The sequence below is a fragment of the Grampus griseus genome, assembly GCF_964374135.1.
Source record: "Grampus griseus genome assembly, chromosome: 16".
NCBI lineage: Eukaryota > Metazoa > Chordata > Mammalia > Artiodactyla > Delphinidae > Grampus > Grampus griseus.
In genome coordinates, this window is record NC_139010.1 from 81,190,670 (window position 1) to 81,205,874 (window position 15,205).

Genomic DNA, 15,205 nt, shown 5'->3' on the forward strand with positions numbered 1-15,205 from the left:
TTTTTTTTTTTTTTTGCGTCCCAGCAGCCGTGGCTCACGGGCCCAGCTGCTCCACGGCATGTGGGAATCTTCCCAGACCGGGGCACGAACCCGTGTCCCCTGCATTGGCAGGCGGACTCTCAACCACTGCGCCACCAGGGGAGCCCATGGGATCTATAATTTTAAAGGTCTTTTCTAGCCCTGAAACTCAGTGTTTCCGTGCTGTGTTCAGCTTACATCTTGAAAAATTCATCACAAATCCATTTCTTCAGTCCAGACTCCTCATCTATCTCTACCTGATCTGGCACCTGCCCACCTTGGAGCTCTCACTGCCTACCACTCACCAGCCACACGGGCTTCTAGTCCCCAAGCAAGGCAGGCTGGTCCCACTTTAGGGCTTCCGTATTTGGCCATCTCTTTTCCTGGAGGGTTTACATCTTGGCTCATACGTCATCAGGAAGGTCTTCTCAGAGAGACCTTTTCCAACCATCCAGCTGGGTGGTCCCTGTTCCCATCAGCGCGCTTTAACAAGCCACCAATTTTTGTTTTATTTGTTATCTGAAAGGACTTTAAAAAAATAAAAAATTATTTATTTATTTTGGCTGCACCAGGTCTTAGTTGTGGCTCACCAGCTCCTTAGATGTGGCATGCAAACTCTTAGTTGCGGCATGCATGCGGGATCTAGTTCTCCGACCAGGGATTGAACCTGGGCCCCCCATTAGGAGCACGGAGTCTTACCCACTGGACCTCCACGGAAGTCCCTGAAAGGACTTGTTTGTTGGCGTCTCCCCATCTAGAACAAATATTTGAGTACCTAACTTATATAGCAGAGGCACTATTTCATGCACTGGGGAAATAGCAGTGAAAAAATACACAATGTCTTTTGCATGGGAAAGCCCAGTGGATGAAACTAACAATAAACGTCGTCTCCCCCCTCCCCTGGCCCTTTCTCATGCACAGACACCCTACAGGCTTGGTAATCTCTTGGTAATCTGGTAGTAATCTCTTGGTAACCTGTTGTCTTAATCTGCTTGGGCAGCCATAACAAAATACCATAGACTGCGTGCCTTAAGCAACAGAGATTTACTTTCTCACAGTTCTGGAGGCTGCAAGTCCGAGATCAGGGTACCAGCATGGTCAGGTTCTGGTGAGGACCCTCTCCCAGGTTGCAGACGGCCGCCTTCTCTCTGTGAGCTCACACGGAGAGGGACCACTCTGGTGTCTGTTCCCCTTCTTATAAGGGCACCCGTTGTATAGCGTCAGAGCCTCACCCTTATGACCTTTTAACCTTAAGAACCTCCTTCTAGGCCTTTTCTCCAATACAGCCACATGGTGGGGGCGGTTAGGCTTCAGCATAAGAATTTTGTTGAACAAAACAAAACATAACAGTTCAGCCCATAGCGACTATGAAGAACTGACCAGGGTAGGCGTTTGCTCTTCTAGGCAGGCTGGTCACTTCAGAGCAGGTGATACTTTGGCAGAAACTTGAATGAAGTGAGAGAATGAGTCTCACATGCTAATTCTGGGGGAAGGACTTTGTTGCCAAAGAGAACATTTCACAGTAGGGTGTTTAGTCCACTTGGGACTTATATTTGTGGAGGGTGTGAGGTGAGCGTCCATCTGTTTTGTTTGTCCCTGTTGACACTCTGACGGGTCTGCCCCTTCCAGTGGTCACTTGCAATGGCCTGTGTTTTCATGCCCTGTTTGTTCCCACTGGTCTGTGAATCCCTGTGTTAAAAACCCACCATCTTCATTGTTACCACTTTCCAGTTCCTGTTGGGTTTTAGTACTGCAGGCTTTCCTCCACGTTCCTTTTCAAAACCATCCTCCTACTGTTGGTCCTTTACTGTAGAATCAGTTTTCAAGTTTCACAAGGAAGCTCTCCCATGAGATTTTGATTGTAATTGCTTTGAATTTACAGATTAGTTTGAGCACAGCTGATCCTTTTATGATAAGTGAACGTTGTCTATATCTCCGTTTATGTTTACTTTAACATCTGTCAGAACAGTTTTGTAATTTTTTCAGAAAGGCAGCCCTTGTCGCATTTTATGATGTTTTTTTTTGTCGTGATGGCAGTAGAAAATGATTATTAATTTCCGTTGCAGCTAAGGATAAATCCGAGAAGATATTCGCACTCGCTTTTGTAAAGCTGATGCGTTACGATGGGACCACCCTAAGAGACGGGGAACATGATCTTATTGTCTATAAGGTACGCTCTTCTGTTGGTGCAGTGTTGCTAATATTGACTGTTTCAAGTCTTTCTGGGCTTCCTGGCCTGAGCTGACATTTCCCATCTTTGTGAGAACACTGCTATCTAGCAACATTTAATTATGTAAATGAACATTTCAGATGACCAGCTGTCCCTGAGGAGAGAAGCTGATACACAATAACACATTAAGTGCTGTTTAAAAAAATCCTCTGTCCATCTACAGGAATAAGGGAAATCATTAAAATAAGCAGTTTAGCACAGGGAACTCTGCTCAATATTATGTAACAGCCTAGTTGGGAAAAGAATTTGAAAAAGAATAGACACATGTATATGTATAACTGAATCACTCTGCTGTACACCTGAAACTAACACAACACTGTTAATCAACGATACTCCAATATAAAATAAAAAGTTAAAAAAAATAAGTGGTTTAGCAAATGATAAAGAGCAAATATCATGATGGTTAAAAGGATTAAGGATCCTAAGGGGTAGAAAATATTGCACGGGATTGTCAGTTGTATTTGACCTGTTGCATCATTAAACCCACAGGCCGAAGCGAAGAAGCTGGAAGACGCCGGCACGTACTTGAGCCTGCCATCCACCAAAGCCGAGTTGGAAGAGAAGGGCCACTCGGCGACGGGGAAGAGCATGCAGAGTCTTGGGAGCTGCACCATCAGCAAAGATTCCTTCCAGATCTCAACTCTCGTGTGCTCCACCAAACTGACCCAGAATGGTGAGTTTGGGGCCAGAAACGGGTTCGCCCCTGGAGTTTTTCTCCTTCAACCCCATCTTTCTCGTGCTCCCTGCTGAATGGAGGAGGCTTCCTTAGGTCCCTGAAGCCTGCCGGCGAGTCATTCACACCTTCCCTCCGTAATGGCCCGTGTGGATGCTGTTGGACAAGGAGAGAGGGAGAGGGTGACATTGTTCTGCTTTGAAACTCACGTTCTGATTTTATGCTAAGGATGAACCTCAAAGAGAGAGAAAGCAATGGATTTACTTTAAAAAAAAAAAAAAAGCTTTCTGGCCAAGGGAAGGGAGAAATCCACACAATTTGGAGTCAGACCAAAGCCCTGAACTTGAGCCTTGGCCCTGTGCTAATAACCCTGGGAATGACCTCGAACTAGAGTCTCTGAGCTCATTTTCCTCATCTATACCCTGGCTATAATGCCTGCCTCAGAGGGCTGTCTGAGGGCTACGGGAGCTCTAGGGGGTGAGGCCCCTACCCTCCTTGGATCTTTCCCTCTCTCAGCTACTCATTGAGATAATTACCAGTTACCTTTAGTTTTACAAGTTGGTGTTGACGACATTTCCAGTCCCCCTGACAGCGAGATAAGGCACCCCTTGCTGATGCACTCACACCAAAGTGCGACCTTAACGCAGCATCAGATGGTGCCCAGTGTCCCCACGCTGCGGCCCGGGTGCTCGACATTGTTCCCACGGGCTTGCAGCCTCTGCAAGGCATGGCCGTGCGGCCAGGGCACTCCTGATTCAGACCACACTGTCTGGTCGAGGCAGAGGGTCCTCTGCACAGATCTTACATTGAAAAATCGAGTTCACCAAGTGTGATGGTCTCACAGCCGTGCAGAGTAGCTTCACGTTCTCTTGAAAGGCAGCTTGAAAATCCAATATGTTTTCCTCTCAGCCACTGATATGGATTTTGATTATTGATGTCGGTTGCTGTCGTGAATCGTGTTCCCGGGGGTTGTCCGTAAAGCTTGGCAGTAGTCTCGGATGGGCTCAAGGGACAGTCATCGTGTGGACTTTAACAGGCTGATCACAGGACAGAAGGAACCTGTCATCTGGAAGGCCCTGCGTGGTAGTGGAGAGTGCGGGTCCTGATCAGACTTTCACTGCCTGCTCTAGTAACGTCCATGAGCAGACGGAAACCCTTCCCTGGGTCACTGTGTTCCGTGAACGCACGGGGAGGGGTAGGGAGTTTGCAAGTTTAGTGCCCAGGGAACATGCTGTCAGCAAGGCGGGTGCTGGCTTGAGACTGGGTTATAGGAATGATGACCCCGTAGGTCAGATGTTACCCTCTGGATATGGCCCTGATAGTCAACTAGCCTGACAGCTGGCTACTCCTTCTAGGGCTTCATTTAACTCAGGGCAGCCTGTCCAATGGGGCACTTAAGCTTCTGCTTTGTCTTGCCATCTTCGCTGTGTGGGAAGCCACCTTCCTAGAAATGGGTCATGTTCCAAAAGCACGTTCGGAAGTTATTATTTGGAACTTGAATGTATTTTCCCCATTAAAACAGTGTGTTGAATAGCGGTTAGGTTGTGAGGCCCACACACAGAATCCTTCTTAACCCACATATCCCTGGGGAAGACAACTGTGAACTAGGACATTCTCAAGGTATTAAGTCACAGTAATTTCCCGGGGAGATGTGTCCCACCTCCTGTCACCCTTAAGCTCTTTGAATCTCACCAGACACAGGGTAATCCCCTCTTTGGGACTGAGGGGCACAGCACGCTGGTCTCTCCAGTGGCTGTTGCCAGGCAACTAGGAAATTCCGATGTGATGCAGCTCACTAAGCGTGAGGGGGACACATCTTTTGTTGTTCATTTCACACCAGCCAACAATGCCTCTTTTCTGGATGGTGGCGTGTCAGGTGTGTACAAGATGGGGCTGCCCCAATTGGCCTCTGGCATTGAGTCCCAGATTCTCATTTGAGGGAGTCATTTTTCTGAAACCATGACTTGTTACTGCGAAGTTCCATTTCTTAGGGAAAAGTGCGGCTGAATTATTCATCGAGGTTTGTATTAAACATCTCTGTTCTCAGCGTTATGCTGGATGCTTTGGGGGATAGAAAAAGAAGTAGGGGACGTGGTTCCTCTCCTCCATCAGCTTACTATGTAATTAGAGAGAGAGAAGCCATGAGGCAGAGAATTATTACGAGCCAAACTGTGGTGGTTCCCTGGGAATGAGAGGGGACAGAGAGGGTGTGGGGCTGAGCAAGCTACCCCTCCTCAAAGGTGTTTGTCCACTGCTAATTTGCCCAGCTGTATCTTTTCTCAAAAGTACAACACAGAGGTGAACCTCAGCCTCCCTCTAATCCAAAGTGCCACTAACTTTGCATGAATGGGATCCAGAGTATTAACTCACCTCCATTAAAAAAAATGCTGGTGGACTTCCCTCGTGGTGCAGTGGTTAAGAATCCATCTGCCAATGCAGGGGACACGGGTTCAGTCCCTGGTCCGGGAAGATTCCACATGCAGCGGAGCAACTAAGCCCGTGTGCCACAACTACTGAGCCTGTGCTCTAGAGCCCGAGACCCACAACTGCTGAGCCCACATGCCACAACTACTGAAGCTGCGTGCCTAGAGCCCGTGCTCCACAACAAGAGCAGCCACCGCAATGAGAAGCCTGCGCACCGCAACGATGAGTAGCCCCTGCTTGCTGCAACTAGAGAAAGCCCTTGTGCAGCAATGAAGACCCAGTGCAGCCAAAAATAAAAAAACAAACAAACAAAAAACCAAAGATAAGCGGTCCTTTCTAGCATTCGCAAAAGCTGTTTAAAAATAAAACAAAACAAAAAAAACCCACAAAAAAAACCGCTGGTAACTCTTATGAGGTGGAGATCTCCATTAACCCTGGGACTGAGAGCGTGTCTGGGCAGGATGTAGCCCTTCTCACGACTTCACTTTCTATTAGAAATTAAAACACGTTAACCTTCATGATGAATGGCTAAAATGTTCACCTCTTTGATGGGTGGCTGCTGTTGGTCTTCCTGCCTGGCATCACACTAAGTGCTTTCTCCACATCTTGCCATTTAAGTCTTGCACCAACCCTGTGACCCAGGTAACACTGTGCCCATTGTTCAGATAGAAAAACTGAGGTGAAGGTACGTGTCCAAGGTCACATCTTGGTGGCGTGGCCCGGCTGGTGTTTGAGTCTACTCTCTTTGCATTCTAAAGACACTAGGATGCTGTCCCCTTCACACTTTCCTGTTTGTAACTCTTCCCTTCATCAGCTGTACTTGGGGGTGAGGTGATATAAATGAGAATGTGTGTTTGGCGCTCATCCCCCGTATGCCTTTTGTGTGGTCTGATCCTTGAATTATAACTGGTGTCTTGTGTTCACTGAAATTCTACCTATTGCCAAAATTATATATATTTTTTCAGTATTAACTAGGGTTTTTTTTATGGAGACAGTTTCTGTAGCAGAAGTTCATTCCCGATGAGCATAAACAGTAAATTAGATGTGCTTTGCTAACTGTGTTTTTTCACGTACTGGGATATTAATATGACTTCAGATGAAGACGTCCTTTCCCAGAGATGTTTTGGATTCTGTTTTCATGCCTTAAACAAAATCATTTCTCAACATTGTCTTCCACATTTAGTCTGCAAAAACCAATACGTTCAACTTGCAATTTTTCTATTAGAAAAGAAACATACAGAAACTTTTGGAAGGGCCAGGACTTGGTAAAGGTGGCAAGCTCAGTGCAGCAGGGGTCTCCAGGGCCAGGGTTCCTGTCTCCTTTGGGGACTGTCCCCTTGCATTCTCAGTACTTGAATTTATGTTGGTTATTTATTTTATCTTAAAAACCTAAGAATCTTATTCCTGAACAGGAGAAAACCCCTTGGCAGGAGCTGCCAGGACAGCACTGAATGGCCAGCAGCCTTGCAGGCCTGCTGCTCTTCTCATCTGCCTACTTGTGGGTTGGAAAGGCCGGTCCCTCTTCCATGCTCTGATCTGCCTTCTTGTGGGTTCGAGAGGCCGGTCCCTCTTCCGTAGGCTCCCCAGATGCCTTTTTTTTTTTTTTTCCTGGCGGTACGCGGGCCTCTCACTGTTGTGGCCTCTCCCGTTGCGGAGCACAGGCTCCGGACGCGCAGGCTCAGCGGCCATGGCTCATGGGCCCAGCCGCTCCGCGGCATGTGGGATCCTCCCGGACCGGGGCACAAACCTGTGTCCCCTGCATCGGCAGGCGGACTCTCAACCACTGCGCCACCAGGGAAGCCCTCCCCAGATGCCTTTTGAAAGCTTCCATGTGGAAATCATTTCATGGTAAATGTAGTTGGAAATAATGAATCCAGTCACACTGGGTGTCAAGGATGTTGCTAGAAAGTAATGAAATATTTACGTGGCGCACGTTTCCAAATAGGCTTGCTTCATCTGTTCAAAAAATGATTTAGAGGACCTCACACGATGGGTGAACGAGGGAGACAGAGTCCTTGCTGTGAGGAGCTGATGTTCGTTTACTGTTTCCAGTGGACCTGCTGGGGCTGCTGAAGTGGCGATCCAACACCAACCTGCTGCAGCAGAACCTGAGGCAGCTGATGAAGGTGGATGGTGGCGAAGTGGTGAAGGTAACGTGGCTCCCATGCTGGTTCTGGTTGTTTTGTTGTCCTTACGGATATGAGGAGGTGTAGGCTCCGCCTCCCAAGATGGTACAGGCACGCCTCCGAGACACTGCGGGTTTGGTTCCAGACCACCACAGGAAAGCAAGTCACACGAATTATTTGGTTCCCCAGTGAGTATCAAAGTTACATTTACACTCTACTGTAGTCTGCTGAGTGTGCAGTAGCATCACGTGAAAAAAAATAAGTACAATATAAAATAGGTAGCCAACAAGGACCTACTGCATAGCACAGGGGACCATACTCAATATCTTGCCATAACCTATAATGGAGAAGGATCTGGCTTTCTGAGCTAGACCCCTGACAGGGGTCCCTACCGCATTGTTCTGGGTTCCCATCGTAACTTAAAGGGAAACTTTCACAATGTCCAGAGCCCTTCATGTCCTGCAAATGTCGGAGGAGGATGTCCTCAAATTCCTTGCAAGAGTTTTAGTTGTAAACAAAAATGACTAAATAAAATATTATTCACAATTAAAAAGAAAAGAATCTGAAAAAGAATATATATATATATGTACAACTGAATCACTTTGCCATACACCTGAAACTAACACAACATTGTAAATCAGCTATACTTCAATTAAAAACAAACAAACAAACAGACAAAAAAACAACAAGGGAATTCCCTGGCGGCCCAGTGATTAGGACTTTGCGCTTCCATTGCAGGGGACACGGGTTCTGGTTGGGGAACCAAGGTCCCACATGCCTCACAGTGAGTGGAAAAAAACAAAAGAAGAAAAAAGTTTAAACAAAAGAAACAAAAAACCCTCAAAATTAAAAACCATGTCCATTAAAAAAACAATTAAAAAATAACTTTATTGCTAAAAAATGCCAAGCCATCACCTGAGCCTTCAGTGAGTGATAATCGACAGTCACATCAAAGATCACTGACCGCAGATCACCAGCACAAACGTAATGATAATGAGGTTGGAGATACTGCAAGAATTATCCACATGTGACGCAAAAGCACAAAGTAAGCAAATGCTGTTGGAAAAACGGCTCCAGGGGACGCGCTGGACCCAGGGTTGCCACAGATCTTTGATGGGTAAGAACCACAGTGTCTGCCAAGTGCAGTAAAACGAGGTCCGCCTGGTCCTAAGCCTTTTAACACCTAGTGTCTCCGGGATGTTGACATACGCCTCTAAGGCAACAGAATCCTTCTTGGACTCTGGTCCGGGGAGCGCGGCCTGGCTTCACTGTGGTAGAAACAGGCTTTGGAATCAACCAGGTCTAGGGTTCTGCTTCCTCTTCCAGCGGATCCTCACTGTGGGGCTGACACAGGTTAAATAACGTCTTTAAACCTTGCTTTCCCCTGCTGTAAAATGGACATAAGCAGAGTGCCTTGTTCACAGGGTCCCTGTGGAGGTTAAATGAGGTACTAGCCCCTGGGAGGCGGTCGGGTAGTATCAGGATATATCAGTATCGCTGTCATGATCGCCGTGATCGATAACCCTGGCTCTCGACTCACCTAGGAGCCCTGTCATCGATGTGGAGAGCTTCGCGGTGTGTCAGAAAGATCACAGCACTCAGTCCTGTCTTGGCCGTTTTCCTCCCATGGGGTCTTGGATTAATTGCTTAGCCTCACACAGAGCAGGCCCTGGAGCAGTGCCCTTGAATCTTCATCTGCGATAGGACAGTCAGACTAGAGTGATCGGAGGTCCCTTTGAGCGCTCAGATTTGGTCATCGTTGGTGGTTCCAATATTTTCTTCAGTGAAAGGCTCTCCTTGCCACTCCTGTGCCCAGTGACTTCTCCTTGTATGTAAGGAAATGCATTTCTGTGGCCACTGGGCTCCACCTTGGCTGGCGTGTGCAACAAGCCGGGCCACCACTCGTGGCTGCCCGAGAGCAAGGTCCCCACGGCCAGGTCCGTGTCGCCGCCTCAGTTCTTTATCCTCCGGGAGAGGTGCGTGCGGAGGGAGACGACCTTATCTCTGTGAAAATTAATTACTTAAAATGGCCTTAATTAAGCGGCAGTGTGGTTAACTTCAGTAGAAATTAATTTGCTGGCATCGCTCTCCTAAATTCATTGTATAACCGTTCAAACATATCCTCACTGATCTTCAAATTTTAATCACCTTTTCCTGGCCCTTGTCTTCTTCTGCTGGCTTGGACAATGTTAACTGCATTTTAAACTTCCCTGGGTTCTATGAATTCCCTAATTCAGATGAAAACTGGGTGAATTAAGTTAACATCACTTTAAAAGACCCACAGTTAATGAAATTGTGTCCTCTTTCATTTTTCGGTCCCTGTATCACATCAGGAATTGTATTTATGTTGAACTATTGACACACTGACCAGGAAAGTTCTAGAACCGTCTGGTTTTATTGCCCCCCTCAGTTCCTCTTATCTAATCTATTATCACATCTTGTTGTGCATCCCTGGAGATGGTTTTCTCACCTCTCTCCCTCTCCTTCCTGTGTTCACTGTGGTACTCCCCAGGGTTGGATGACCTGTCCGGCCCTTACTTGTTTTGCCTGTTTATTCCTTCCCATTGACAGTGTATCCTAATACCCTGTAGGCCTGGAGCAGGGAATAGACTCGTCTAAGGCCACCAGGCTGTTAACAGAGCCAGGAGCAGAGGGAATCCCAGCCTGCGTGCGGCTGCTTTTGTTCTGTTGAAGGACACTGATAGATTGTGGGTTTTATTCCATTTATTCGAGACCTCCCTTCTGTGTCTTTATAACTTTTAGTGGAGAGATGACATTGCTTGATAGACTGAGCAAAGTATTTGCTTGTTTAGTAAAAGTGACATTGCTTGAGAAAAGTATTTGCTCATTTAGTAAAAAGTATAGTTTCCCATTTTAGTGGGAAATGAAAATGGTGATTGTGCTCTTCCAGCGGATGGTCTTGGAGAGAGGGTGGGTGTCAGAAGAAGTCTTTCATGGCCTTGTGTGAGGGATCGCCTTCAGGACATTCGTGTCCCTGCACTGCTGCGGCTCTACGGCCAGATACACAAGGTCCCCGCTGTCTGCTGTCCTGTTTCTGTGTCATTTGTCTGGGTGGGGCTGGTAGACCTCTTTCCCTGAACTGTGACAAGCCAGGGCTTGGCACTGGACGCTGGTGTGTCTGTTGGCAGTAACATTGGGCTGTTAGCAGATGGCAGCGTCAAGTTGTTTTTTTTTTTTGCGGTACGCGGGCCTCTCACCGCTGTGGCCTCTCCCGTTGCGGAGCACAGGCTCCGGACGCGCAGGCTCAGCGGCCATGGCTCACGGGCCCAGCCGCTCCACGGCATGTGGGATCCTCCCAGACCAGGGCATGAACCCGTGTCCCCTGCATCGGCAGGCGGACTCTCAACCACTGCGCCACCAGGGAAGCCCCAGCGTCAAGTTTTGACCTTTGCAAAGCTTTTACAATCTGAAATGATGGGAAATGATACAAAAGTAACGAGAGGTGGTACAGGCTTAAACAATTACGGAGTGGACGGAGCCCTTGATGTCCAGGCCAGAATGCCTCCTGGTCCGGCTGGTTTCATTCCCGTGTCATTTATATGTGACGATTCTTGGCACAGACTAGGTGGTAGGTGGCACAGTGGAATAGAATGAGGATTTTATGCCTGACGCGTCTCAGATCACTTCCTAGGTCTGGGAACACGTCCTCCCTCAGGAAGAAGAGCTGTGGGGTGCTGGATTTGCAAGGTTCCACGGCTCACGGGGGGTGGGGAGCGAGCAGTGGTTGGGGAGCAGGTCTCTGTGTTTAGTTTCTGTGTCTGCGGGTCGAACTGTTTGAGGTCCTCTGCTGGAGACATGAAGGCCCCTGAGGTTCTGTGCATGGGCTGAGCCGCCCAGGAAGATCTGGTCTAGGGATCTCACTCAGTTACACCTTTGTCCCAGCTGTGGGCCCGTCTCACTTACTCCTTTCGTTTTTAATAACCACTTGATTGAGATGTAATTCACATACCTGAAAGCACCTTTCCGTTTGTACAGTTCAGTGGTTTTCAGTGTATTCACAGAATTGTGCAGCTGTCCACACTATCTCACTTCAGAACAGTTCCACCACTGGAAAAAGAAACCCCATACCCGTTGGCCATCACTTCCACTCTCCCTGCAACCGGCTTTCTCTATGGATTTGACTATCCGGATATTTTATGTAAATTGAATCAGACAATATATGACCTTTTTTGATTGGCTTTCTTTTGCTTAGTGTAATGCTTTCAAGGCCTGTGGTGGCATGTATCAGAACTTCATTCCTTTCTATGGCTGAATAATAAATACTGCACTGTATGCATATGCCACAGTTTTTTTTATCCATTCATCAGCTGATGGACACATTTTGGCAATGATGAATAAAGCTGCTATGGGTATTTTCATACAGGTTTTTGTGTGGATGTATGTTTTCCATTCTTTGGGTTACATACCCAGGAATGAAATGTTTGCGTTACGTGGTAAATGTACGTTTAACCCATTAAGGGATTGTCAGTCTGTTTTCCAAAGCCATGGCGTCATTTTACATTTCTACCAGCACCGTATAAGGGCTCTAATTTCTCTCCGTCCTTCCCCACACTTAACTATTGTACATCGTTTTGATGACAGTCACCTCAGTCTGGGTGAAGTGATATCTCATTGTGATTTCGATGTACTAATCCCAGTGACTAATGATGATATAGCCATACTTCATTCCCTTTTACGGTCAGTAGTCCATTGTGTGTCATTCTGCCTAGTCTTGAACTACCCCATCAACAGGGAACTCATTACTTCCAATGTAGTCTTTTTTAGTTCATCTTATAATACTTCTTTCAGGGGAGAATGGGGTCAGGGTTCAAAGCCAGGTTCTAGTGTGACATAACTTTGAAGTCTCCTAATTTTTTCTAAATTAAATTCATAGTGTTTTGTCATACTATGCTGTAATATTTCTTTGGTGAATTATAGTAGGCATAAAAGGAATTTCTCAATTACTGTTGAATAAGTTAAGCTCATGGTTCTCTGCTCTGTACCCCAGTTTCAGAATCACACACCTCTTCTGTCCTTGGCCATCTGTGTCTGTAGAAGATCCTTTATTATACTAGAAATTTGTCCCTGTGGCTTCTGCCCAGTTGCTAGCTCAGGTCTCACACTCAAACGTGTACGGAATGAGTCAGATTCGGACTTCCCAGGGTTGCTGTTGAGCTTTTTGTCCTGATGAAAGTCAGGAGAAGCGTTGGAGAGGTCTCATGGGTGGGTAGGCGGTGGGCTATAGGGCATCTCCCCGCTGCCCATCCTCTGCTTGGCTCAGGGTGGCCTGTCTTTGTTCTGAATTCACTCATCTCAGATTTTTGTCTTGTGAATCTAATGACTGATAAAAATCCTCAAAGTCTGTAGCTTGGTAGGTGCCATTTGAGAAAGGTGGGTGTTTGCAGTATTGCCAAGGATGATAGTTCTTCTAAGCTGGGGAGAGTGGGGTGAATTTACCTCGTCTGCTGACCTTTTGTGTCTCTCTAGTTCCTCCAGGACACCTTGGATGCCCTCTTCAACATCATGATGGAGAATTCGGAGAGCGAGACCTTTGATACATTAGTGTTCGATGCTCTGGTAAGAGGCCTCGACTTTGCATCTGCTCAGCTATTACGGGACGCTTTCAGGTTGCAGCCTTTGAAGCTGGGGCGGGATCCATCACAGTAACCCTGAAAGCGCTTTCAGTTGTAAACCCAATCAAAGCAGATGAATTGAGAGGGAGAAAGTTTCTCCCACTGTAACACTGTAGTTGGGCAAATGTAAATTGTAAGGGAAGAAGTAAAGTAGCTGACCAGCCTGTGTCCGAAAGTGTTAGAGCTCGTTGACTCACACAGAAGTGCAGGTGATTCAGCTGAAGATTCTAAAATGGTTTGCATTTCTTTTGCTAATGAAAGTATTAATTTAACAGGTATTTATCATTGGACTAATTGCTGATAGAAAATTTCAGCATTTTAATCCTGTTTTGGAAACCTACATTAAGAAACACTTCAGTGCAACATTAGCCTACACGTAAGTTCTGTTTTGTTGTTTTAAAACCAGTACTACTTTTTGTATATTTTTGTAAGAGTCTTTTCCATATACTTTTGCCTGTGATTCTATGTTTCCCTTCCCCAACTGTGAATTTACTGGGATCATTTTTATTATTGTTTCTCTCTTAACAGACCTAAAAATCTTGTTGAAAGAGATAGGTTATATATGATAAGATTCTGGAATAAGTTTTTGTTCTTCTCCACACCTTTTGTCTGTCTTTGAAATGTTCAGTTTGTGGTTGATGAAACGGATACATGAATGCAGAGTGCCCGCCGCACTGCAGCTTCCTGATGACTGTTTGATGAATGAATAAATGGTTGTGGTCCTCTATTGAGGTTATTGGTTATTTAGTATGAATAAAATTCAGTTTTGTACTTTTCAGTCTATCTTTTTGCTCTTTATTTATTTATTACCATTTTTAAGGTTGCAGGTGATTTGTTGATTTTTGTTCTGCTGGACAAAGCTGGATAAAATTGTTTTTTTTCGGGAATTCCCTGGAAGTCCAGTGGTTAGGACTCGGTGTTTTCACTGCCATGGCCCGAATTCGATCCCTGGTTGGGGAACTAAGATCCCGCAAGCCACACAGCATGGCCAAAAACAAAAAAAGGATCTAAAAAAAATTATTTTTTCTTTTAAATTGGCTGGTTAGTGATGTTCAGAGAGCCAGAATGTTCATGTTGTGCAGATAAAACATCTGCGGGTTTGACAATTGTTTCTAGACTTCATCTGGATATTGGCTTTTAATACTCTTGCATCTCTTTCTTTTTTAATTTTTTCTTTAAATTTAATTTTTTTATTAAAGTCTAGTTGATTTACAACGTTGTGTTAGTTTCAGGTGTACAGCCAAGTGATTCACTTATACATATATAAATATGTGTGTTTGTAATATATATATGCACATATATATTGTTTCCAGATTCTTTTTGCCTTTTAAAGAGTGCCTTTCCTTTTGTTCCAGAAGCTTCGGCTCTAACTAACTAGGATTCTTACTGCTCACCCAGCTGCTCTCCGCCTGCCCTACATCCCCACATGGGCCCCTTTGGGGTCTACTAGACACCAAGGGGAAGGTGTGAAGCCTGGTGCTGGTGCCACAGCCCTGGGACCCGGCCACCTGGGCTTATGTTACCACTCTGCCACTTTCAAGCTTAAGTTGCTTAAACTCTGTGAGCTTCAGCCTTCTCATCTGTGCAACAGCACGGTTGTAGGTTTTCTTGAGAATTTTAATGAGTTATTACACGTCAAGTATTTGGAATAATCCCTGCCACTCAGAAAGCACCAAGCAGTAGTTAGGTTTTGTTATGATTAGAATTATTAGGGCGAGTTCCTCATTCTCTCACCATGGGATTTATTGGCATTTATTCAGACTTTTTATTGTGTGAGTTGCAGTGAAAAAGAAAGGTTTAATTTCTTTAAGAACATTCAACTTAGAATCATTCGAATCATTCGAAATGGTTCTCTTTCAGGGCCAGGAAGTTGAGTCAAAGCTCCCATCTGTGTCTTGACCATACTTAGGTCAGAACCTGTTGTCCTTGGCTGTGGGACTCAAGGTCAGCAGCTCTGTCCCTGATTCTTAGGTTCTTCCGTGTCGGCTTGAGTGCATGTTTATTGCAGGCAGTGGGTGGAGCCCCCAGTGGGCGGGGAGCAGCGTGTCCTCACCACACAGGGCAAAAGCTGTGACCAGCTTTGTGCTTGCTGACTAAGAAG

At 46.0% G+C, this 15,205-nt stretch overlaps 1 protein-coding gene across 3 annotated transcripts in view; it reads left to right on the forward strand.

Moving 5' to 3' along the window:
• The window catches only part of DOCK1 (dedicator of cytokinesis 1), a 526,850-nt gene that overhangs the window by 101,589 nt on the left and 410,056 nt on the right, over positions 1–15,205 (forward strand). For 2 of the 3 annotated variants that reach the window (XM_082673365.1, XM_082673367.1), the window contains exons 17-21: positions 2,085–2,188; positions 2,738–2,921; positions 7,398–7,495; positions 12,959–13,048; positions 13,380–13,480. In XM_082673365.1, coding sequence (XP_082529491.1) covers positions 2,085–2,188; positions 2,738–2,921; positions 7,398–7,495; positions 12,959–13,048; positions 13,380–13,480 — 577 coding nt within the window. The remainder of the gene's footprint in view (positions 1–2,084; positions 2,189–2,737; positions 2,922–7,397; positions 7,496–12,958; positions 13,049–13,379; positions 13,481–15,205) is intronic. The other variant, XM_082673366.1, reaches the window with a different exon arrangement.